This window comes from Sus scrofa, chromosome 7, assembly GCF_054392235.1.
Source record: "Sus scrofa isolate SSC_HxYL_T2T_F1_AM1 chromosome 7, Sscrofa_HxYL_maternal_Yorkshire_Landrace_v2.0, whole genome shotgun sequence".
Classification (NCBI taxonomy): domain Eukaryota; kingdom Metazoa; phylum Chordata; class Mammalia; order Artiodactyla; family Suidae; genus Sus; species Sus scrofa.
Window position 1 is genome coordinate 111,680,420 of NC_139389.1, and position 26,118 is coordinate 111,706,537.

The 26,118-nt window shown below is 40.7% G+C and overlaps 1 protein-coding gene across 2 annotated transcripts in view; it reads right to left on the reverse strand.

Moving 5' to 3' along the window:
- The window catches only part of SPTLC2 (serine palmitoyltransferase long chain base subunit 2), a 95,087-nt gene that overhangs the window by 54,682 nt on the left and 14,287 nt on the right, over positions 1–26,118 (reverse strand). For both annotated transcript variants that reach the window (XR_014811226.1, XM_021099554.2), the window contains exons 2-3: positions 10,889–11,083; positions 1,362–1,516 (exon numbers count right to left, since the gene is read on the reverse strand). Coding sequence is in view for 1 of the 2 variants with exons in the window: in XM_021099554.2 (XP_020955213.1) it covers positions 1,362–1,516; positions 10,889–11,083 (350 nt within the window). In the remaining variant the exon portion in view is untranslated. The remainder of the gene's footprint in view (positions 1–1,361; positions 1,517–10,888; positions 11,084–26,118) is intronic.

Genomic DNA, 26,118 nt, shown 5'->3' on the forward strand with positions numbered 1-26,118 from the left:
ATGCCCCACAGAAAACATATGGAAGAATGATATACATTCAAAGGATGACAATGTCACCTCTGGGCAGTAAGGATTTGTATAGAAGTGGATTTGCAAAAGGATTGTAGTTAGTCCTCACAGGGGACCTTCAGTTTATCTGTATTATTTGTCTTTTTTAAAAAAATAATGACCAAGAGTTTCCTTCATGGCTCAGTAAAAATGAATCTGACTAGCATCCATGAGGACGTAGGTTTGATCCCTGGCCTTGCTCAGAAGGTTTAGGATCTGGCATTGCCGAGAGCTATGGTGTAGGTCACAGACATGGCTTGGATCCTGTGTTGCTATGGCCATGATGCAGGCTAGCAGGTACAGCTCCAATTCGACCCCTAGCCTGAGAATTTCCATATGCCACAGGAGTGGCCCTAAAAAGACAAAAAATTAAAAAATTAAAAAATAATGACCAGAGTTTCCTGTGGTGCAACAGATTAAGGATCCAATGTTGTCACTACAGCAGCTCAAGTAACTGGTTTGATCCCTGGTCCAGGAACTTCCACATGCCGTGAGTACGGCCAAAATAATAACAAAATATTATTATTACATATTAATATAAGTATATAATTAATAATAATAATGAATGACCATACAACCATGTAATACTTGTACAATATAAACAAAATAATATTTTATAAATATAAAATGTTTTCTAAACAATTCAATTCATTTAAGTAAAAAGACTCTATATAGCCTTGAATCACTTGAAAAATCAAAATATCTAGAAATAAATTCAGATTTGATCCTGTAAATGGCATAACAGTTTTTCTTTGTGTGTGTTTTTTAATAAGCAAAATTTTGTTTTCAACCATAATCCAACACAGTAACAAATGTAATAGAAAAATGCATTAAAAAAATCTCAAAAATGAAGGAAACTAATCATGCTGTCTAGTACTCTTGGCTTCTACTGCTATTTTGGCAGAATATTCAAACTGCACATTTTCTAAAGTGAAGAAATTCCTTTTTTGTTGTCAAGAAATAATTTCCCTGAGTTCCCGTCATGGTTCAGTGGTAATGAACCCAACTAGTATGCACAAGGATGTGGGTCCAATCCCTGGCCTTACTCAGTGGGTCAAGAATCTGGTGTTGCCATGAGCTGTGGTGTAGGTCGCGCATATGAGGCTTGGATCTGGCATGGCTGTGGCTATGGTGTAGGTCAGCAGCTGCAGCTCCGATTTGGCTCCTAGCCTGGGAACTTCCATTTGCCTCGGGTATGGCCCTGAAAAGCAAAAAGGAAGGAAGGAAGGAAGAGAGAGGAAGGAAGGAAGGAAGGAAGGAAGGAAGGAAGAAAGAAAGAAAGAGAAAAAAAGAATTTCCCAACCGAGACTCACTTGAATGACCAGTTGTAGTCGTGAGACTGTCTCTCCATGATGTCCACCCTGGCTCCAGGCACACTGCAGATGGGTCGATTCCAGTTGTCTCGAATCCTCATATAGAGGTTCCTTGTATAGAAGTTTTCAAAATCCTGATACAATGACACAAAGTCCTGCCAACAAATGGAGAAATGCTATAAATTTAACTGAGTTACTTTGAAAAGTTTTACAACTTCCCTTTTCATATTCCAAGAGCACTTTAGAATAGAGGTCAACTACACAGACAAAACATTTAGAAAGGCATCAATTCTTCATGATTAAAACAACCCTTAATCAGGTAGAAGTCACTTAGCTTTGATGGCTGAACTATAAAAAATGGTTACCAGTAGGAGTTCCCATTATGACTCAGCAAAAAGGAATCTGATTAGCCTCCATGAGGATGCAGATTTGATCCCTGGCCTTGCTCAGTGGTTAAGGATCCGGTGTTGCCATGAGCTGTGGTATAGTTACAGACACTGCTTGGATCTGATGTTGCTGTGGCTATGGTGTAGACCAGCAGCTACAGCCATAATTCAACCCTTGGCCTGGGAATCTCCATATGCTGTGGGTGTGGCCCTAAAAAGACAACAACAACAACAACAAAAAACAAAGAAAAAAGAAAAAAGGTTATAAGTAACTATCTGGACAAAAGTAGAGCCAAAGAATTTAACTTAATAATGCAGGTTTCACAAAAAAATAAAACCCAGATATATGATTCTGTCATTAAATGGTTTTCCTTCCTAATAACTTTAAAAATACCATTTTTCTCCCTCCATCCCCACGAGTGTTAGGGGAAATGCCATAAAAACCCCTAAACTTCCAGTTTCAACCTAGAAAAATAATTCCAAAATTAAAATTCCATCCTCTGCATATTCTCAAGGATCAAAATGAAACAAGGGAGTTCTGTTATGGCTCAGCAGGTTTAGGACTCTGACACGGTTTCTGTGAGAATGCAGGTTCAATCCCCAGCCTCGCTCAGTGGGTTAAGGATCTGATGTTGCTACAAGCTGTGGTGTAGGTTGCAGATGCGGTTTGGATCCGGTGTTGCTGTGGCTGTGGTACAGGCAGCAGCTACAGCTCCAATCTGACCTCTGGCCTAAGAACTTCCATGTGCCACCGGTGCAGCCGTCAAAGATTAAAAAAGATGAATACAAAGCTTCCTGGTGGCCCAGAGGTTAAGGACTCAGTGTTGTCACTGCTATGGCTCAGGTTTGATCCCTGGCTCAGGAACTTCCAAATGCTGAAGGTATGGTCTGCCCAACCCAAAAAAAAAAAAAAAAAAAAAAAAATCTAAAGAAAAATTATAAATAAGAAACACTAAAAGGTAGATTTTAGAAAGACACCTACCTCAGCTTTCTCTCCTTGTGTGCAAGTTAAAAAAGAAAAAAAAATCTCAAAATGAATTTTCATGGTCAGGGATTTAAAATTCTTTTCCTCCCTGAAATTAAATCTGTAAAAAATAAAGTCACAGTGGAACTGTAATTAATGCATAATGTTATGTCCCACGTGGTATGACTACTGCTCAGAACACATGTGGTCAGGCCACATGAGATCTACCTGAAGGTAAAAGGCAAACCAAACAAAACGAAAACTGAGCTACAGTTTTACAATAGTCAGCAAACCACTGAGCTCCTAGCTCTCAGATCTGGGCTAGGTGCCAATCAAAATTAATCTATTAAATAAGCTAATCAAAAACATTAAAATTTTAAGTCTTGGAGTTCCCGTAGTGGCGCAGTGGTTAACAAATCCAACTAGGAACCATGAGGTTTCGGGTTTGATCCCTGGCCTTGCTCAGTGGGTTAACGATTCCGCGTTGCTGTGAGCTGTGGTGTAAGTTGCTCGGCTCGGATTCTGAGTTGCTGTGGCTCTGGCGTAGGCCAGTGGCTACAGCTCCGATTCGACCCCTAGCCTGGGAACCTCCATATGCCGAGGGAGCGGCCCAAGAAATAGCAAAAAGACCAAAAAAAAAAAAATTTTGTCTTATTTTAAAATTAACAACCTTCTAACACTAGACTCTAAGGTGCCAAGTAAGCCTAACTAAGATAAAATCTCCTTAAGCTAAGGAGAGTCAGAAAGCCAGGGAGAGTCAGAAAGGACTCAGGAATTTGTGGTACCTGATACCATCTCTCCTACAACTGGTTCCAACATTTACACTTCCTTGTGAGAAAATATCCATAAATAATGTCTGTCACAATTGGAAATGTATTACTTAAATACCAGGTCCCTTCTGACAGTCTTCTCTTTCAACATACTGGATGAATTAAAATCAGAACAGAGACATCCGAATTCTAAATTAAGGACTTTCCTTTAACTATTATTCACCATGTATTTATTTCAAAAAGGAAAAAAAAAAAAGTAGTCTCCAGTCCTTTGAAACTCACATCAAATAGGGTAAACAGTACTACACTTTTTTTTTTTTTTTTTTTTTTTTAAATTTTAGGGCCCCACCCACGGCAGATGGAAATTCCCCAGGTAAGGGACTGAATCTGAGCCTTAGCTGGGACCTGTGTAGCAGCTGTGGCAAGGTCATATCTTTTAACCCACTGCACTGGGCCAGGGATTAAACGTGTGCCTCCACAGTGACCTGAGCCACTGTAATCAGATTCTTAACCCACTGTGCCACACTAGAAATTCCAGAACTAACTCATCTTGATCTCAGTTTTTTAAACTTTCTAAACACTGCATGGAGTTCCTGTGATGGCAAAGCAAAAACGAATCCAACTAGGAACCATGAGGTTGCGGGTTCAATCCCTGGCCTCTCTCAGTGTGTTAAGGATCCAGTGTTGCCGTGAGCTGTGCTGTAGATTGCAGATTCGGCTCAGATCTTGCACTGCTGTGGCTGTGGTGTAGGTCGGCAGGTGACGCTCTGATTGGACCCCTAGCCTGGGAACCTCCACATGCTGCAAGCGTGGCCCTAAAAAGCAAAAAAAAAAAAAAAGACTCATAAACACTGCGTATCAATATTAACCTATTTACTCAAAGACAAGAGAAATACTCCATCATGAACAAATTTTTATTAGCAACAAAAAGCAACATTTTGTAACTGCAATGTATACATCTAAGGATAACCTGACCCCCTTGCTGTACAGTGGGAAAAAAAAAAAAAAAAAAAAAGCAACATTTTTGCTTTTACTATATAAAAATCAGAAAAAAACTTAAGAAAATCCAGTATCTACCAGGGTTATTAAATGCCAAAAAGAAAAGGGCTGTAGGCTAGAATGAGGTGAGCTTTGGGTAAGCAGTGACACAGGTGTCTGAGGTTGGAAGGGCAGGGATGGGCTCTGGTTTCCTAAACAGATATCAGGAAGTGCCACCTCTCCTTACAATAAGAAAAGGACTAAGTAAGTCCCTGAGATGGGAACAGACTTGCACAGTGAAGAAGCTGTCACAGTGAGGGATGATAGAGACCAAAAGCCGTGGGATAGACTAGTTCTAACATATTAACTTTTACTTATTTTAGAGTCTAGGACACAAATTTCAATATATCAAAGAATAAAATTTCTCTCAAAAGTGAGCATTTGAGGCACATGATCACTGCTTTGATGTTCCAATGAAAAGCTTGAAAAATATTCTCAGCAAAGTTTCAGTGTCTTCTCAACCTAAAAATGATTTAAACTTCTACCTCTGACCTACTGTGCCTAGTGCACAGAAAGAAAAATGGGAGAAGTAACTCTAGCAGTCAGTACACAGTCTCTAAAGAACAAATAAGAATCATGAAATAGCTTTCTTCTTCCATTAAAAACCTAGTCAAGTAAAAAAAAAACGGGGTGGAACAAATAAACATCTATGAAATGACAATATAGTATTTAGATAGTCACAGACTCTTTTTAAATGGCATACTTATTTCAAAAAAAACAACATTCTTCAGCTCCCTGGTAGCTCAGCAGGTTAAGGATCCAGAATTGTCACTGCAGCAGCCCGAGTGCTGCTGTGGCACAGGTTCGATCCCTGGCCTGAGAACTTCTGCATACTGTGGGCACAGCCAAAAAAACAAAACAAAACAAAACAAAAAACACTAAAGGGAGTTCCCGCTGTGGCTCAGCAGAAACAAATCCAATGAGTATCCATGAGGATGCAGGTTTGATCCCTGGCCTCACTCAGTGGGTTAAGGATCCAGCAGTGCTGTGAGCTGTGGTGTAGGTCACAGACTCGGCTTGGATCCTGTGCTGCTGTGGCATAGGCCAGCAGCTACAGCTCTGATTCGAACCCCTAGCCTGGGAACCTCCATATGCCATGGGTTCGGCCCTAAAAAGGAAAGAAAAAAAAAAACCGTAAGAAAAAACCAACATTCTCACTGAAGCAACTGGACATCAACAAGCAAAAAAAATGAACTTTGATCTAAACCTTACAACACACATAAAAATTAACTCAAAATGACTCATAGTCTTAAATGTAAAATACACAACTATTAGATCTTTAGAAAAACCTTCATTCTCTGCTGGTGGGAATATAAAATGGTACAGCTGCAGTGAAGAACAGTTTGGTTTCTCAGAACGGTAAATTTAGAACTTCCATAAGATCCAGTAATTGCATGTCTAGAAAATATACCCCAAAGAATGGAAAACAGATATTTAAACAGGTACTTGTACATGAATGGTCACAGCAGCACTTGTCACAACAGCCAAAGTATGGTAACAATCCAAATGTCAATAAAAGATGAAGAGATAAATAAAATAGACACAGAGGGGGTGGTTGCACAATATTCTTTTTTTTTTGTCTTTTGCCTTTTGTCCTTTTAGGGCTGCACCCTTGGCATATGGAGGTTCCCAGGCTAAGGGTCCAAATGGAGCTGCAGCTGCCAGCCACAGCCACGCCAGATGTGAGCATGTATGCAACCTACACCACAGCTCACGGCAACGCTGGATCTTCAACCCACTGAGTGAGGCCGAGGATCGAACCTACATCCTCGTGGATACTAGCCAGGTTCGTTACCACTGAGCCACAATGGGAACTCCCATGTTCTAAATGTAGTAAATGTCACTGAACTGTATGCTTTAAAATGGCTAAATAAATTTAAATGGCTATATAAAATTTACCTCAATAAAAACAAAAGCAAAATATTAACCCCCAAAATTCTCTATTAGAAGTTTTTGTTTTGTTTTGTTTTTTTGGCTGTGCCCACAGCATGCAGAAGTTCCTGGGCCAGGGATCAAACTTGTGCCACAGCAATGACCATGCTGGATCCTTAACCTGCTGAGCCACCAGGGAACTCTATTAGGATTTTTTAATTAGAGTAAGAAGTAATTCAGTTTATCCACGTGTTTCCAGAGTTGCTAGGGGGAAAAAAGAGTTCTATTACTTTCAGTGACTCTCTTCAGTGACCCTTCCTCTCCACATTAGAGGAGGCTCCAGGCATGTATTCAGACCAGTCTTTCAGCCACAGCAGGTAAGTGAGGCAGCCAACAAGAATCTGGAAATGTTTTACCTGAATTTCAGAAGTCAAAAACCAGGGCCCCACTTTCCAAAGCTTAGTTTATTTCTCTCATGTAAAAACAGGTACTGTTACAACGCAGGGAAGCAATTTCTTAAGAAGAATTAAGAATTTCTATCATAATCTACATTTAACTTATCAACCATATTTTATACCTAAATTTCATCTCTTTACACATCTATACAAGTCCAGACAGAGGCCTCTTCTTCTTTATTTTATTAGATTGAATCATATGAAATTATTTTTTTTTACTGGTTCAAAAATGGTCAAATATTGACAACCTCTTTTGATTCAATGTCGTATTTATTGTTTAAAACACAATGAAAACAGGAAAACACATTCATGAACTTGGGAGAGGACAAAGTACTTTAAACAAAGTACAAAAAGCATGATTCCTAACAGAAGATTGATAAATCTGCTTATTTCAAAGGAAGTTCTGTTCATTAAAAGACACCACACACACAGGGTGGAAAGACAAGCCACAGAGTCGAGAAGACCGCTGCAAAATGTTTTCTAGAATACATAAAAACTTTGTAAAACCGCTAAGAAAAAAACAGAAACTCAACAGATAAACAAGCATTGTGGTCAATGAAGAGCCTTCCCTACGGTCCACTGCTCTTTCCTGTTGTTAATGTTATAGACAGGAAGCCACTTCCTTACTGTTTCTATGACATCAGTAAAGGCATAACATGAGATTTCAAGATTAAAGACGCTTGTTTTTCCCTAGACCTAAAATTGAGTCATCTGTACATCTGTGTGCTTGCATGTGCATATGTTTACACACACAAACACACACACACAATGAACATGTCAGTTCAAAACTCAGAACTTTTCACTGTTACTGTGACCACCACTCACATCTTAAACATCTACTGAATGTCTTAACGTGTGCCAAGCCCTCTTCTAGGCCGCAGTCACAGAGCAGTAAACAAAAAGATAACAACAGTCTCTGTTCTTGTGGAATATATATTTTGGTGGAAGAAAAAGACACTAAAGACAAATGCATAAAATATAAAGCATGTATTAAAATGAAAAGTGCTAAAGAAAACAAAACTCAAAAAGGAAGGAGGGTGTAAAATGCTGGCGTCCTGCTGAACCTCAGCTAGGGTGACCGGGGTACCACAAAGAAGAGGAAGCAGGGGAACCATTCACTGTCTGTCTCGGCGCAGAGCTTGCCTCACAGAACAGCAAGTGTCCACGAGTGTACTTGGTCTGTTCAAGGAACTGAGCAGAGGAACTAGCAAAGCAGTTAAAACGGGCTCTCTTTTGCAATGGAATGAGGAAGAAAATAGGAGCTGGTTATGAACACCACTCACTCAGTGAAATGAGGAAGTGGAAACACTATATTTGCATGTATGCTCCTAAGCCAGCACTTTCCCTCACCTCTTTCTAGTGTAACACTTTAAACTTGGCCTGTCCTTCTCTCCACATTTAATCCAGCCTCAGAAAACAAACATGATCTGCCATAAGGCTAAATGATCCTTCCTCTCCTTCTAAAAGCTGAATTTTCACAAGAAATTGGCAGGATTCAGCTGTTTTAACTGCTAAAGTCATCTACTGTGAAAATCCTACGGAAACGAATTTGAATAAATGAGTACAGTCCTCCTTTAAACAAACTCTAGAAGCAAATGTCCTCTGTCCTAGTATTTCCTCCTATTACTTCCTTCAAGAATTATTTCCTGATTAACTCTAGCATAGCGTCTACTTTTTTCTTGGCCACACCTGTACCACAGGATCCCTTAACCCACTGTGCCAGAGCAGGAACTCCCTCAGTGTACACCTTTGTTCTACATCTGTATACAATTCAAACACTATTTACCTGTACAGTGCTTTGCAAAGGCCCACAATTTTGAAATGTATATGTTTCCTCAACAAAATCAGGACCTACTGAAGGAGAAAATCTGTGTTCTCATTCTTTTACACAAAGCACGTACAGGGCCCCTCCAATACCTGAATAGTCAATTTGCACTCTGGAAACATGAAACAGGTCCCAAAGATAATGTCCTCCCCTACAAAGTAATTCAGGTGCATCCCATTGGTTCATTCATTCATTTATCACACTGGGACAGAGCACCGGCTGTGTAAACTCTCTAGTCACTGCCCTGCTCAAAAACTGCCCAGGACTCCTCGCTGCCAACCAAACATTCAAAACACAATTTCTCATACATCCACATTCCAGGCTCTCCCAAACATGCCTCATGCCTCTGCCGACCAGTCTATCCCCTCAACCAGGAACATTCTACACATATCAGCGGTCCCCCCACCTCCACCTCTATGTGTCAATTATTAGGTCTCTACAGGTATAAACACTATGAGAGGTCCCTGTAGACAAAAATTTCCTAGTGTGAACATGTGATAAAACTTTAGCTCCCACCAGTCACAAGCACCATAACTCAGTCTAGTAGGAAAATACTGACTTGTGCCTAAGTCTTTGGAAAACTGTGTGACATTGTAAGTGTATTGTAAACTAAAACCTCGAGTAAGCAAGCCACACCTGAGGGATATAAAAAAAATCCATCAACATATTGTAGATGTACCATACGAGAAGGTTTCCTTGGGATGTAGACAGGAGTAGAAAAAAAGGGTGAATCAAAGAAATTTCTTAATTTGTTCTGGTTTTCAAAAATGAAAATTAGTTTGGCCTACTGGACCGAGTTTTGAATGCAGCGCTTTGCTTGTATTAGGTATCACCAAAAAAAAAAAAAAAAAGACCCCAACCTTCTTAATGAAATGAACTTGTAGGCATTTCAGGGCAACGAGGAGGTCAACTTGTGGTACCAGGGTTGGGAGGGATGCAGAACAGCTGAGATGAGAGGAGAACACCTAGATCCTCAGTTCTCCCTGTTCCAGAATCTTCAATCCATACACTGATTGGTTCTGGCTTCCTAGCAGCTGACAAGTCCTTTCCTTTCCCATGTTTGCTGGTGCTCTCTTCCCCTCCTTCCCATGGCTCCATCATCCATGCCCAGGGTTTACTGCTCCCCTCTCAGTACTGACTTTGCTGCCACATCTGCCTCTTTCCTCTGATGTCCCAGAAACGGGATGGGTATGTGGACAAAAATTATCCAACTCCTGAATCCCTGCTCTAATCTAGTACATACCCTGAGCTGGAGGACAATCTCTCCATATCTTGCATGCCAGGAACGAACAAGTTAGTTTTTCATAAAATCAGGCATTTTCACTCTAATTCTATCTATACTTTTTTAAGGGGAGATAATACACATATATTGTACGAAACTCTAGGGGAACAAAGGAGTATACAGAGAAAAGTGAAGTGAGGTGAGGGCCTCCTCCCCCAGGACAACTGTTATCATCTCTATTTACCATTATTAAAACAAGACTGTTTTCCATGAAAACACAGCAGCTCAGCCACATTCAGGGCTTGTTTGTTTGGGAAGAAGCGGTGATCTGTCAATCAGACAAGTATGTATAACGTGTCTATGAGAAAAGACATCCTGAGCTCTAAAGAACACAACCTCTCCAGAGAACCGGAGACACACGCTGGAGCACAATACGGTTATCGTGACAAAAAGAACACGGTTTCTGGCTCTTCACAGACCTGTGTCCACATACCAGCTCCGACATTAGGCATCTTAGGAAACATGACTTAACCTGTGAACTTTAGCTTTCTAATCCATACAAATAAATTCTTGTGATGACTAAATTAAAATATGCTAAATGCTCTGATTTCTCCAGGATTTTACCCTTGTTCTCAGTTTGCTTTGTGAAATGTTTTATTTATTTATTTATTTTTAGGGCTGCACCCGAGGCATATGGAGGTTCCCAGGCTAGGGGTCGAATCAGAGCTGCATCTGCAACCAACACCACAGCTCACGGCAATGCTGGATCCTTAACCCACGGAGTGAGGCCAGGGACAGAACCCACGTCCTCATGAATACTAGTCGGGTTCGTTAACCAATGAGCCACAATGGGAACTCCATCTTTGCGGGATGTTTTAATTTAACTGCATTTAGAATATTTTTATTTTAATGCATAGCCAAATTTCTAAAGAAAAAAATGAGTGAAGATTCCCAGATAAAAGGCTTCCATTTACAGAAATCAAAGACTCTCTAACCTGTTGTTCTTCTCTTTCCGTTGCATGGTGACACTTTTCAATTCTCCAATGCCTCAAGAAATCTCGAAGATATCCAAAGAGAGTGAGTACACCATACCCGACATAAGTAAGCACAGCGACCAGCATTGGTGTTTCTTCAAAAGCTTCGTTAAATGGTCTTTTATACAGTCCTCCATTTTGTGTAACATGATGTATCTAAAAGGGAGGTTAAAAAGGTTCATTTCAGTGATGGCAAGAAAAAGACTAAGACTTAAAATCTAAGGCCTTACAGATTTGCATACCTTTAGAATTCTCTAAGTAGCTGTCAAAAACAAAAACACCACCCACTAAGTTCTAAGTAGGGCATAATTTTTTCAATGGAAATCAGTTTTAAGTTTTATATATATATAATTTAAAATATATAAATATATATTACATATATGTAACTTAAAATATATGAATATATTATATATAACTTAAAATATATAAATATATATATATATTTCAGGTAACAGCAAAGAAAAAAAGAGGGAGAAGGAATAAGAACAATGCTTAACACTGATTTCTATCATTTGATTTTATGAAAGAGACCCTAAAATGCTGTGGAGAATGCGTAATTTTCTTTATTCTAAAGAAGAAAATAAAAAATAAAAATCAACAGAGAAAAAGCCTATCCTGAAAATAGTACATTAGCTTACAAATGACCAAAAGCAAATTCAATTTTAGAATAAGATAAAATATTTGTAAATGTTTTATTGCTATGTATTCCTAAAGCTACTGAGCCATAGGATTCCAAACAATTCTTCGCAGCGGGCCCCTATGGAAACACATGGCTTATACTAGCCTTTGTTGTCAGTGGTAACACAAATAAATTATCCACAGAAGTAAAATGCTTATGTAAGAGTGATCCAGCACTGTAGAAAATAGAAAGTGAAATCTAACACAAGGGAAAAACCGTTAAGAGTGACTGGTAGCAGTCATGAAATCAATGTTCCCCTTCATCTTGACCTAGTAACCAATCCCAAACATTGTAACATTATCCCTAGTTTCATCTTGAGGGATAACCAAATTTTTTTGTTTATTTGCCATTTCTAGGGCCGCTCCCGCCGCACATAGAGGTTCCCAGGCTAGGGGTCTAATTGGAACTGCTGCCGCCGGCCTATACCACAGCCACAGCAACATGGGATCCGAGCAGCCTCTGTGATCTATCTACACCACAGCTCATGGCAATGCCGGATCCTTAACCCAGGAGCAAGGCCAGGGATCGAACCCACAGCCTCATGGTTCCTCGTCGGATTCGCTAACCACTGAGCCACAACAGGAACTCCTTAAGGGATGACCAAATTTTAAAACAAACACCAAGCTACTGTACTTCTGATCTCATAGCCAAAAGCTTTTTACTCTCGGGTCAATTTTTTTTTTTTTTTTTTTTTTTTTTTTTTGTCTTTTTGCCTTTTTGCCTTTTTCTAGAGTCGCTCCTGTGGCATATGGAGGTTCCCAGGCTAGGGGTCGAATCGGAGCTGTAGCTGCTGGCCTGCACCAAAGCCACAGCAATGCAGGTTCTGAGCCGCGTCTGCATCCTACACCACAGCTCACGGCCACTCTGGACCCTTAACCCACCGAGCAAGGCCAGGGATCGAACCCGCAACCCCATGGTTCCTAGTCGGATTCGTTAACCACTGGGCCGCGACGGGAACTCCCTCGGGTCAATTTTAATGGAAATCTTTTTTTACATAAAAATCCCACTAAAGAGGTTTGTGTGTTAGGGGAGTTTCCATCATGGCACAGCAGAAACAATCCAACTAGGAACCATGAGGCTGCAGGTTCAATCTCTGGCCTTGCCCAGTGGGTTAAGGATCCGGTGTTACTATGAGTTGTGGTGTAGGTCGCAGACACAGCTCAGATCTGGTGTTTCTGTGGCTGTGGTGTAGGCCAGCAGCTGTAGCTCCGATTAGACCCCTAGCCTGGGAACTTCCATACCCCACAAGTGCGGACCTAAAAAAAAAAGAAAAGTTTGTGTGTTAACTTTAATCTTAACTTTGAAACAACTGACTGCAGTGAGGATGTTCAATCACAATCTACTAGGAACTTACTTTCAACTGAGCACTGCACTAGAGTTACAAAGAGTCCCAAAGGGGAGTTCCCGTCGTGGCGCAGTGGTTAATGAATCCGACTAGGAACCATGAGGTTGTGGGTTCAGTCCCTGCCCTTGCTCAGTGGGTTAGCGATCCAGCGTTGCCATGAGCTGTGATGTAGGTTGCAGACTCGGCTCGGATCCTGCGTTGCTGTGGCTCTGGCGTAGGCCGGTGGCTACAGCTCCGATTGGACCCCTAGCCTGGGAATCTCCATATGCCTCAGGAGCGGCCCAAGAAATAGCAAAAAGACAAAAAAAAAAGAAAAAGAGTTCCAAAGGAATGAAAGATTCTTTCTTGGCCCCTGAGGCAACCAGACCCAAAGGCTAAATATATTTTAGAATACTATATCCCTGGAATGTTAGTTTGGGAAAGCTACTTGAATGCTACAATATAGAGCAGTTTGGAAAGAATTTACTGTATTTGACAAAGGAAAGACATTCCGATAGGCTTGATACATGAAATCTGTTGGTATTGATTCAATTTGATGGCCTAAAGAACTTCTGAAAACTATGCGTAAAACTGGCTTAGGTCTTCATCCATCTCTTCCCCAGTGGAGGAAGTTTGTGTCTAATAGTTACTGCTTAGATTTGTATGCAGGAGCAAAGATGTAATGTGTTTAGGACAGAATGGCTAAAAATGAGCCAATATCTGAAGAAAGAAAATTGCTTAAAAATTAACAATAATAACGTGTAAGCAAGCTATTAAGCTGAACGAAACAAAATCAAAAGCAATTAAAACACAAGAAAATAACATTCTGATTCTTTTTTTTAAAAAAGCTATATCTGAAACTATTTTCCCATAAGAACACTGTGTTTAATACCAGTACCCAACTCACTTTATTAACTCTGAAACTGTTTAAATTATTTTTCTCAGTTGAACACAATAACAGAAAGTAAGGCAATTTTCAGAGTTCCTAAATCTCTAACAAATGTGTGGCAGATTTATATGTCAGGAATGCTGTGGATGGATCTTTTTAAAAAGATATTCGCATTTCAGACACACCCAAACCAACAAGACCGAGTAAATTTATTCAGTTGGTTGGACAGGTCTAGGGAGGAGGAAGTCAAATCATTAGTTTGCTTTTAAATATTGTGTGACTCTATCACAGCCTCATTTAATAAAATTAAATGCATTTTAAGGAACTGAGATTCAACCTTGAAGTAACTTCCACAACAAGGCCTCAGTCAAAGCATGGCTCATTCTGATCATTCACAAGGTCAGAATGGATAGACCAACCGATACTCAAACTTCTGATAGGGTGAAAAAGTCTCCGAGAGAATAAAATTACTTGATGTTTGGAGTTCCCGTCATGACGCAGTGGTTAATGAATCTGACTAGGAACCATGAGGTTGCAGGTTTGATCCCTGCCCTTGCTCAGTGGGTTAAGGATCCGGCATTGCTGTGGCTGTGGTGTAGGCTGGTGGCTACAGCTCCGATTAGATCCCTAGAGCCTGGGAACTTCCATATGCCGCGGGAGCGGCTCAAGAAAAAGGCAAAAAGACCAAAAAAAAAAAAAAAAAAAAAAAAAATTACTTGATGTTTAACTACAGATGCTAAGTTTTATCTCTGACTTGATTCAAATAAAAATAATGGTACTACCATCTTATACATGTATAATACCCCATAAGGGAAAGCCCTAGGCTTATTTTGTTCACTGAACAATTAGCACTCAGCGTAGTATTTACTAAGTGCTAACAAATATTAAGTACTCAATAATGTTTCCTTTTATTACTATTAGTATTATAGAAAGTGGCACCTCACAGCAGCTCAACAAAAATACCTGCTGAATAAATGAAAATGCACATTATGCTCTTTGCTCTTTCACAGAGGGGTTAAGGTATGATGATTATGCAATTAGTATTAGGACATTTCTAGAACTCAGATCTGACACCTTCTAGTCGCAACTGGACTGGAGATCAAGTTCATTCTAAACAAAACAGGGCTACAAACGCTTGTAGCATATTTCATGTTCTGAATTCACCATGCAAGAGGACTCGCAAGACGTCTTTCAGTCATTCTTTTTTAAACTATTATTATTATAGTTGATTTACAATGTTCTGTCAATTTCTGCTGTACAGCAAAGTGACCCAGTTATACATATATATATATATACATTCTTTCCCCCGTATTATCTTTTATAATGTTCTATACAAGTGATTGAATATAATTCCCTGTGCTATACAGCAGGACCTCATTGCTTATCTGTTCTAAATGTAATAGTTCACATCTACCAATCCTAAACTTCCAGTCAACCCCCATCTCTCCCCCTCCCCCTTGGCAACCACTCGTCTGTTCTCTGACTTTCAGTCATTCTAACTTGAGAATTATATGTCAACAAGGCAATCAAGACAAATTTAGCATATCACTCCCTCCAGGTTAAAAAATTTCACATTAGGAGTTCCCGTAGTGGCTGAGTGGTTAACGAATCTGACTAGGAACCATGAAGTTGTGGGTTCGACCCCTGGCCTTGCTCAGTGGATTAAGGATCTGGCGATGCGGTGAGCTGTGGTGTAGGTTGCAGACGCGGCTTGAATCCTGAGTTGCTGTGGCTGTGATATAGGCTGGTGGCTACAGCTCCGATTCGACCCCTAGCCTGGGAACCTCCATATGCCATGGGAGCGGTCCTAGAAAAGGCAAAAAGACAAAAAAAATAAAAAATAAAAAATTTCACATTAAGCCGACAAGGGTGTGACACTGTCAGTATTATTAATCAAGAGAAATTTAAAACCTCAATGAATACCAAGATACATTTGCTTGAACAGTAGTATTTTTTTTCCAGAAAAGGAAAAAAGAGAAAAAAGGCAAAGGAAGAAATTTTTTTAAAGTCAAGACTATAAGCAAGCACACGCCATAGAACACATTATAGAACAAGGGGCAAGAGAAAAAAACCTCCAACTAATAAGCCATTTGTTTGCATGCCTCGTAGGCTGTCAACCATAGCTGAAAAGGCACTCTTAACCAAAGCAACAGAGGAAGGTATAATCAAAAGATAAACCTTAAACATAGTATACAAGCAATAAAACCACCGGGACGGAGACACAAGAAATGGAGTGGTGAGCAGGATGGGGAAAGGAGTACACTTCTTACTTATAACCCTCTGAACCAATTTATTTTCCATTTTTAACAAAGAATACATATTGTTGATTTCATTATCATTTAATGTTTAATTAAGTCCCTCATTTTATTCACCGGACTAAAACAAAGTTAATAACACAACATATGCTTCTCATCATAACCTCAGGTCGTCTCACGGTACCAACAGCCACTCTATAATTCTCATCTACTTGTTAGTTTTCAAACAGACTTCATGTGCTGATGAGTACAAACCTACATTTCAATCCCCAAATTTTCCCCAGAATTTCAAATTGACATTTCCACCTCCTATATAGTTCCGCTTAGAGATTCCAAACTCAACAAGTCTCAATGTGAATTTACCTCATCTTAATTCCTCCCTCCTCCTGTATTACCTACTTGGGTGACAGCATCACCATCCAGTCTACCCAGTCTGGAGTCATCTTGAGCTCCACCTTATTTTCTGGCTTCATTCTAGAACCAGTAATGAGTTTCTATTCCTTAGTTCTAGAGCTTCCTGTAAGGCACCAGGGAAATTTAAGGAGGCTGGAAATATTCTACATTTGGAGAGAGATACTGGAGATACAGTACATGCACAGGTAAAAAAAAAAAAAAAAAAAAAAAAAAAAAAAAAAAAAACCCATAGAGTTATACACCGAACAATATTTTATGCAAGCAATGCACATATGCACAGATGAATGTATGTTACTCCTCAACTTAAAAAAGGAATGCGTCAATGCTTCTTCCTTCAGTGGACCATTGCAACATCCTCCTTCCCATCTGGTCTCCCTCACACCAAGACCTTCCCCACACTCCAATTATCCTTCCAGCCACATCAAACTTCTTGTCATACACTTTCCAATAGGAATCCTCCCCTAGGACTGAAAACAGTCATAAGTCAATAAATAATGCCCAGTACTTGAAAGTTAAGAAGCAGTAGAATGATCATGTTAGTTAGAAATATGAAGGTAAACACCAAAAGAATCTCCTAAAACAGAAAGCAGTACCTCTGAAGATGGGTAGAAGAGAGCAGGAGACTGCTGTATATTTCACAACAACCTTGGGGAATAACTGATGCTAAAACCATGTGCCACAGGAAAGAGGCTGTTCTTAAGATTCTAAGACTGGACCAGAGAGCTATTTGGCTGTAAAAGTGTGCTATTTTCAAGACAAAGAAATAACTCCAAAAACAATTAAGGGACCATCAATTTCAAACTGGGGATGGGGGAGGGGGGATCACCTCAGATTCAACAGGTAAGAAGTACTTCAGAGCAGCAGCCCAGAGCAGCAGCTCAAAACATCTGGGATGAGGGGAGAGAGACCCTACCACACTGGGCCCAGCAAAGCATCAAACTAAAGAGGGTTATTCTTTTTTCTTTCTTTCTTTTTTTTTTGCTTTTTAGGGCTGCACCTGCAGCATAGGGAGGTTCCCAGGCTAGGGGTCGAATTGGAGCTACAGCTGCTGGCCTACACCACAGCCACAGCAACGCCTGATGAACCACATCTGTGACCTACAGCATAGCTCACAGCAACACTAGATCCTTAACCCACTAAGCAAGGCCAGGGAGCAAACCCAAAACCTCATGGTTCCAAGTCAGATTCGTTTCCGCTGCACAACGATGGGAACTCCAAGAGGGTTATTCTTGAACAAAGTTTTCATGCTTTGCTAAAGTTTGGACTTGGTTGGGGCCTATGACTCCTTTTTTCCTTCTGATTTCTCCCTTTTGGAGTGAGAATGTCTATCCTCTGCATGTTCCACAACATTATTTTATTTTATTTTATTTATTTAATCTTTTTGCCATTTCTTGGGCCGCTCCCGCAGCATATGGGAGGTTCCCAGGCTAGGGGTCTAATCAGAGCTGTAGCCACCAGCCTACACCAGAGCCACAGCAACGCAGGATCCGAGCCGCGTCTGCGACCTACACCACAGGTCACAGCAATGCCGGATCCTTAACCCACTGAGCAAGGGCAGGGATCGAACCTGCAACCTCATGGTTCCTAGTCGGATTCGTTAACCACTGAGCCACGACGGGAATTCCCAACATTATTTTAGAAGCACATAACTGACATGGTTTCAGAGGTTCACATCTGGAGAGCAGTTCTGTCTCAGGATGAACTGTATCTCAAGTTTCACTTACAGCAGACTTAGAAGATATTTAGATGAAACTTTGGACTTATAGAGTTGATACTGGAATGAGTTAAGGCTCTGGGGGCTTCTGGGTGAAAGGAATGTAGTTTGCAGCAAGGACAGGACTTTTAGGAGGGCCTTAGGCAGAATGTTAAGAGGCTGAGTGTTTCTGACTCTGCCCCTATTCATATGTGGAAATCCTAAACTCCCAGTGTGAAGATATTTGAAAGCTGGGCCTTTGGGAGATAATTAGGTTTAGGTCATGGGGGTGGGATCCTCTTGAGCTGATCAGTGCCCTAATGAGAAGAAAAGGCAGACATCTCCACCGAGGGAAGGCCAAGTGAGCACAGGATGAGGACATAGCTGCCCGCAAGCCAGGAAGAGGGTCCTCACCAAGAAATGGGCCTGCCAGCACCTTGATCTTGGATTTGCAGCCTCCAGAATTGTGAGAAATGACTATCTCTTGTTTAAACCACCCTATCTATAGCATTTTGTTACAGCAGCCCTAACTGACTTACGGCAGAAGAAAAGATAATACACACATCCTACTCTCAACTGGTTCAGTGAGAAATGTGTGTGTGTGCGCGCGCGCGCGTGCGTGCGTGTGTGTGTGTGTGTGTGTGTGTATACAGAGAGAAAGAAAGAGAATGATGGAGAATTTCACTCATGAGCCATTTGTGAGTTAGTGGCAGTTATAATATACCTTTATCTCAGTACTTCGTATTTCTAAAAACAAAGACATTCTTTCACATAATACATACAGAACAATTATAAAAATCAGGATTTGCTAGAATACTAATATCTAATCTACAGACTTTAATTTAGATTTAATTGTTCTAACAGTGTCCTTTATAGTAAAAGAAAATCCTAGATGTTGCAGTCTGTCTCTTCAGTTTCAGAGAAGAAAAAAAAGGGGAGGGGGGAGAGTTGACAACAGTGTGAAATGACTTAGAAGGAATAATCGTGAGCACAGGTTTCAAGAATCCCAAAAAAGGACACAAAAAAACTGTACAATGGTGCAATAATGGGGAAGTAATTATTGGGAAACAGAAGCTTACATTTCTCATGTAAGTATGAAATCACATAAGCATGATTTTTTAAAGCAAATAAACACATTCCCATTCCAGCTGAATGTGACAGTAGGATAAGAGAACCTGCCTTAACACCACAGAATCTGCCCACCTGGTGGACAGCTGGGGACCTTATTAAAACAATAATGTCCAATATGAACCACCCCATTATGCTTCAGCAATCAAAGGATTGCTATGTCTTTCCCTTTAAATGCACCCTATTCATTTCCAGTGGCTTGCTGTGTTGTTCCTTAAAATCAGTTCTGCTGAAATGGTCTTTTCTTGGAATTTTACTGAAATGTACTAGCCTCTCATTACTGCCTACCACACATACTAGAGAGAACAGTTTGGAGTTTTATGTCCATCACACAAGCTAGGCCACATTCTGTACATATATGTTAAGAAGTGTCCTCTCTTGGGGGTGGTGGGGCTGTACCCGTAAAATATGGACGTTTCTAGGCCAGGATCTAACCTGAGCCACAGCTGAGACCTACACCACAGCTGTGCCAGATCCTTTAACCCACTGTGCTGGGCCAGGAATTGAACCTGCAATGCCACAGAAACAACACCAGATGCTTAACCTGTGCACCACAGCGGGAACTCTGTATTTGTGTGTATGTGTCCTCTTTTTTTGGAAAGCAAATTTTGGAAAGTAGGAAGTCCACATTTTTTCTTGCAATCAGGATCAATTCCTGAAGTTCTGTTGGTAAGTATCTCACATGGAATGGACTGAGAAGTGCTTCCAAAGCTAGCTGTAAGGCAGACCTCTTTCTGGCCTTACATATTCCTGCTTGAAAACGCACACATGCAGACCTGCAGGTATACATGCCCTGGACTCTCGGCCAGCGGCAGCCTGTGCACTCTGGGCTGTGATGTTCTGCAGAGGCGTTCTTATCATCACTTGCCACCCACAGCTCTGGAGCACTTTCCTAGGTCTAGATAAGCATCAAGGTATGACAGACAACTGTGACAGTCAGGAGATCTGAGTACAGGTGCATCTCTGCCACACACTGTGCGTCTTCTCCTGAGCTCTCTTCCAGCTCTAACATGTTCTGGGCCTGCAACCCCGTGCCCTCCACGCTGGTCTCGTAGTGGACGTGAACTGGAAAGGCACCTCGGTTCATGCAGGTTGCTCTTCTCTGGGAATGCTCCCTGATACCAGGGGTGGGCCCTGGTGGGCACATCTGTGCACTGTGACCCATTTCCTGGGTCATAACTGACTGGCACAGGGGTAAGCACCTATACCAAAATGAACCCAACAGCACTTTCTTATGGGGATTTTAAGTTTCAGTGGGGAGAATTTGCCCTTAAGTAGACTAGTACCTGTATTACACTCTTCATTTTCATTTTAGGGCCACACCTACAGCATATGGACGTTCCCAGGCTAGAGGTTGGATCAGAGCTGCAGCTGCTAGCCTACACCACAGTCACAGAAACGCCAGATCCAAGCCACATCTGTGACCTGTGCCACAGCTTGTGGCAAGTCTGGGTCCTTAATCCACTGAGTGAGGCCAGGGATCAAACCTGCATCCTCACAGATGCTAACTGGGTTCTTAACTCACTGAGCCACAAAAGGAACTCCTGTACTAGTTTACATACCTGAAAAGTTATAAATGTTTTAGTTCTAAAGACAAGTATTTCTTGAAATTTTGTATATTTTCAGTAAAATATATCTTTTTTTTTTTTTGATAAAATTTAAAATGAACACATGTAGGCATTCCTGCTGTGGTACAGTAGGATCTGCGGCATTTCTGTGCACCAGGACCTGGGTTTGATCCGTGGCCTCTCTCAGTGTGTTAAAGGATCCAGTGTTGGTACAGCTGTGGTGTAGGTCACAGCTGCAACTGAGTTTTTTTTTTTTTAAGGCTACACCTCCAGTGTATGGAAGTTCCCAGGCTACGGGTTGAATCCAAGCTGCAACTGCCAGCCTATGCCGCACTCACAGCAACAAAGGATCAGAGCCGCACCTGTGACCTACACCACAGGCCACAGCAATGCCAGATTGTTAACCCACTGAGGGAGGCCCGAGAGCAAACCTGCATCCTCAAAGACATTAGTCGGGTTCATAACCTGCTGAGCCACAATTGAAACTTCTGCAGCTCGATTTGATCTTTGGCCCACAGATTCCATGTGCTGCAGGGCAACCAAAAAAAGAAAACAACAACGACAACAACAAAATCATATGCAGTGTCTCTCTTGTAAAGTCAACATACTTTACATACTATTTTACAAATGTATAGTAGTTGGAAAAACACCATGCTTGCAGAACATTAAACCAACATATTAAAATATGAAGAAAATAAATACAGTTGACCCACTCCAATGACCTTATTTTTGTTTATTTATTTCTCTTTTTATGGCATTCCTGCAGCATATGGAAATTCCCAGGCTTGGGGTCTAATTGGAGCTGCAGCTGCAGGCCTACACCCCAGCCACAGTAATACCAGATCTGAGCAGCATCTGTGATCCTTAACCCCCTGAACAAGGGCGGGAATGAACCCTCATCCTCACAGAGACTAAGTCAGGTTCTTAACCTGCTGAGCCACAACAGGAACTCTGATGACCTAATTTTAATGTAGTTATCTCTTTAAGGAGGCCTAGTATCCAAATACAATCACATCCTAAGGTATTGTAGGTTAGAACTTTCAATATATGAATTGGAGGGATCAGTTCAGCCCTTGACAATTTTCCCAAGAAATTCTGCTCATGGGCCCAGGGAGACATGTTTAAAAATATTTACTGTAAAAATGCATTACTAAAAAAAAATTGGAAATAACCCTAGTTGTCCATTGGTAGAAGAGTGGCAAAAAATGTATATATAGCACATTCACATGATGGAATAATATACAGCAGTGAAAAGATGAGCCTAGATATGTAGTATCAACATGGGTAAATCTCAGAAACATTGCTAAGCAAAAGTTGCGGAAAGATACACATGGTAAATGTATCTGGGGATTAAAAACATGGAGGGAAATACTATATTGTTTAGGCCTTTATATTTATAGTAAAGGTAATTTTTAAATGCATGGGATCCATAAGAACCAAGTTGAGGCAGTTCCCTAGTGGCTCAATGGGTTAAGGATCTGGCATTGCCACTGCTGTAGTGTGGGTTTGATTTCTGGCCTGGGAACTTCTGCATACCATGGGCACGGCCAAAACAAAACAAAAACACCAAAAAGTAAATTGAGGTTAGCTTTTATACCTCTGGAGAAGAAGGGAAGTAGCAAAGTTCCCCAGGGTGAACTCATTATGAGGGCTGAAGGACTTCTTAAACAAGTCAGATTGTGACACTCTCCTGAGGGCTTATCACTGATAACAAAATAGTTTCTCTTGTTCCAAGGCCCCATATATCATCTGGCTGGCTCCCCGCTTCCTCTCTGACTTCGTATCCTGCCAAGTCACTGTACTGTGGCCAAGCTGGCCTTTCTGCTCTTCCCTGAACACATCAAACACACCAGCCTCAGAGCTTTTCCGTTGATTTCTTATCTGGAAACTTCTGGTTCTCTTCCCTACTCCATGTAGATCTTTCCTTACCCCTTTCCTCCTTCAGGGAGGTGGTCCCTGACCACTCTGTCTGAAATGCTCTGCATGATTTGTTTTCTTCCGGTTATAGGACTTACAACAGCCTGATAGTCTGGCATATGCCCATGTGCTTATTTACGGTCTGCCCCTCTCACTGGATGGTACTATATTCTAATGCTCAAATCATACTTAGCTCGTAGTAGAGGCTCAAGTGTTAATGGAATAAATGAATGAATGAATGTTAACTTTAATGTTTTGTTTAATGGAAGAAGATAAGATCTGAAGCATATAAGCTAATTTTTAAGTGTTTTGTTTTTTTTGTTTTTTTTTTTTTTTTTTTGCTTTTTAGGGCCATACCCGTGGCACATGGAGGTTCCCAGGGTAAATTTTTATAAGTTTTGTTAAGTCAAGTGTTGAGTACACTTTTATCTCCATTTTTTTGTATTAAATATAGTATGGTATTTTGTTTGTACTTGCTGTTTGGCAAAAACCAATTTCCCCAAGTAATGTAATAAACACAAGTGAGAAATGAATTGTGGTAAGCGGTACATGTGCCACTACTGAAACCCACAGCATAATTTTAGTGTTTCAGGATTACTGGTAGATAAAAACAATAGGGAATTCCTGAGTGTTCTTACTAGTAGGGGTGACAACTCATGAGAAAGAGACCGATGACGGGTCCTGATGGTCTGAAAACGGCACAGCCATGCTCTAGTATATTTTGTTGCCTTTATCAGCTCTTCCCAAGGGGCCAGCGGTGATTCCTGCCCCACCCTTCCCAATGGCTTACAGAAGACACTGATCAGTGCTTCAAGGGAAGGGACACCTATCAGCATTGACTTCTGGGAATGTCCCCCTCTCTCAGCTTGATTCAAAATGCCAAGAAGCTGGGCTAAGACATCTGGTCTGTGGTCAGCGATTAGACGTGATAGAAGTACCCGTTAGAGATGTCTGCTGTACATGCTAAGGGGTAATATCTTTACTGCCTCCTGTACAAGCTTAACTCTCATGTAGGCAAAGGAGGCAGGTTATTTCCAGGACAGCCAAGTTAATTAGTGTTAGTTTTGGTTTCCTAAAAACAGACATTTCTTAGCAGAGGAAATGAAACTCATATATCCATTTATCGCAATCCTTATGTAGCTGATAATATGAACAGCAAAAAGAGTTAACTATATGAATAGAAAAAAATGAGCATAAAGATTGAGTTTAAAGTGAAATTCTAATTTGAAGTCGCTGATAATTTTAAAAACAGATTCAGTTGTATTATCTCTGAAATAATTAAAGGAAAATTCGATTCATAGAAAATCTCAGGAATATGACTAAGAAATGGCAATAAGTGGAATATGTGGAGACTTGGATTCTGGCCCCCACTTTGAATTTAACGTTCTTGTGACTGGACAAATTAAGTTTTCCTTAGTTTTATCATTAGTCATGTGAGGAAGAAAAGTGAGACAGCTTGAGAATCGTTTGTAAGAGATGCTTCTCATTTTGTGTACATTTTTCATCCTGCATATTTATGTATAAATTCCTTTAGACAATATCCTTTAAAACAGTTTCCTTATTTTCCCATCCTTTTTTAAAGTATGGTTGATTCACAGTATTTCTTCAGGTTCTTTGTACAGCAAAGTGACCCAATCACACACAGTTCTCTGTGCTGTAAAGTAGGGCCCCACTGCCCATCCATTCCCAATTTAACAGTTTGCATCCAAAACCCTAAATTGCTCGTCCATCCCACTCCCTCCCCCTCCTTTTATCTCAAAAATCATGTCGATCATCTTTGCATCCTTTTTCTCTTAAAAAAAAAAACTTGCAAAATTCTTGAAGGCTTGAATAAGGAGTATCTCTAATTGTATTGTCAAATACAGGGAACAGTTCTTGACATATACTTAGAAATGAAGTATTTGTTGAATGAGTGAGAAAAATGAGATGTTTATGGTGATTTTGAGCTTTTTGGTAGAAAAGAGACTCTGAACTTCTAGGAGAGTCTTAGATGTCTGAGAATTAGTTTTGCAGTTTTAGAAATGTTTTAAAGAAATAAAAAGGAGGAATCTACTCTTCTGGGAACATGAAATTAAAGGGAGGAATCAAGGTGTGGGAGATTTCCCCAGGCTAGCAGTACTGAAATATCAGGCGACTGTGTAGACACTGTACACCGTGCCTTCTTTGGGTCACACTCACATTCCCTCTCAGCCTCCTGGGAAAGCAGAAGTTTTTGATTGATTGCTGGGCAGTACTTATAAAAGACCGGCAGAGACTAAAGTCAATGTTGTTTTTGCCTTTTTTTTTTTTTTTTTTTTTTTTTTTTTTTGCTTTTGACAGCTGCACCTGTGGCACACAGAAGTTCCCAGGCTAGTGGTCGAATTGGAGCTTTAGCTGCCGGCCTACACCACAGCAACAACAGATCCGAATCGAGTCTGTGACGTACACCACAGCTCACGTCAATGCCAGATCCCTTACCCACTGAGCAAGGGCAGGGATGGAACCTGCATCCCCATGGATAGTCGGATTTGTTTCCACTGCACCACAATGGGAACTCCTATGTTTGCCTTTTGCTCTCTTAGATATGGCAAAGGCCTGAGCACCTCCATCTAACTAGGGGTTGAATTGAGTGGGGCTGGGGTGAAGTTTCAGGTAGGTTCAGTCCACACAAGTGAGTAGAGTGTCTCAGGATAGGATCTCTTGCATGTTTGTTGCAGGCCCTTCCCTCCAGTATGGCTTTACTTCCTAAGCATTGTAAGATTGTGATAGATTTTCGGTCACCTTTCTAGTCCATCTCCCCAGCTTCTCCAGCACTTGGTAAATGTCCTGAGCAGAAAACTGGTTCACCTATCTGGGACTCTTCATATCAACCCATACAATGCTCACAAACTCCGTTGGTTTTGCTTTCTCTTGGTGGAGTTCTGCCTATGCCAAGTCCACCTATGATCTGTCTGTGCCCAAACTCTGCAAATACCACCAGGAGAGAAAATGACTAGCAATTTTAGCTAAGAAAAGACTTTTCCATCTCTGGAATTTTAGTTCACTGTGTCCTCTTTCAATGGAAGACAAATCTTCAGTGTCTTTAAAACTACTTCTTGTTTTGAGTAATCAATATGATTTTATCTAGTTTTTATGTGAACATGATGGCTTGCCTTTACCTATTAACTCCAATTTGGAAGCAGGAATCTCAATATTGGTTTTGTGGGGGTTTTTTGGTTTCTTTTTGTTTATTTAAATGGCTGCACCATAGCATATGTCCTCAGGTCAGGAATTGAATCCGAGCTGCAGCTTCAACCTACACCACAGCTGAATTCAGCTGGTAACACTGAATCCTTTAACCCACTG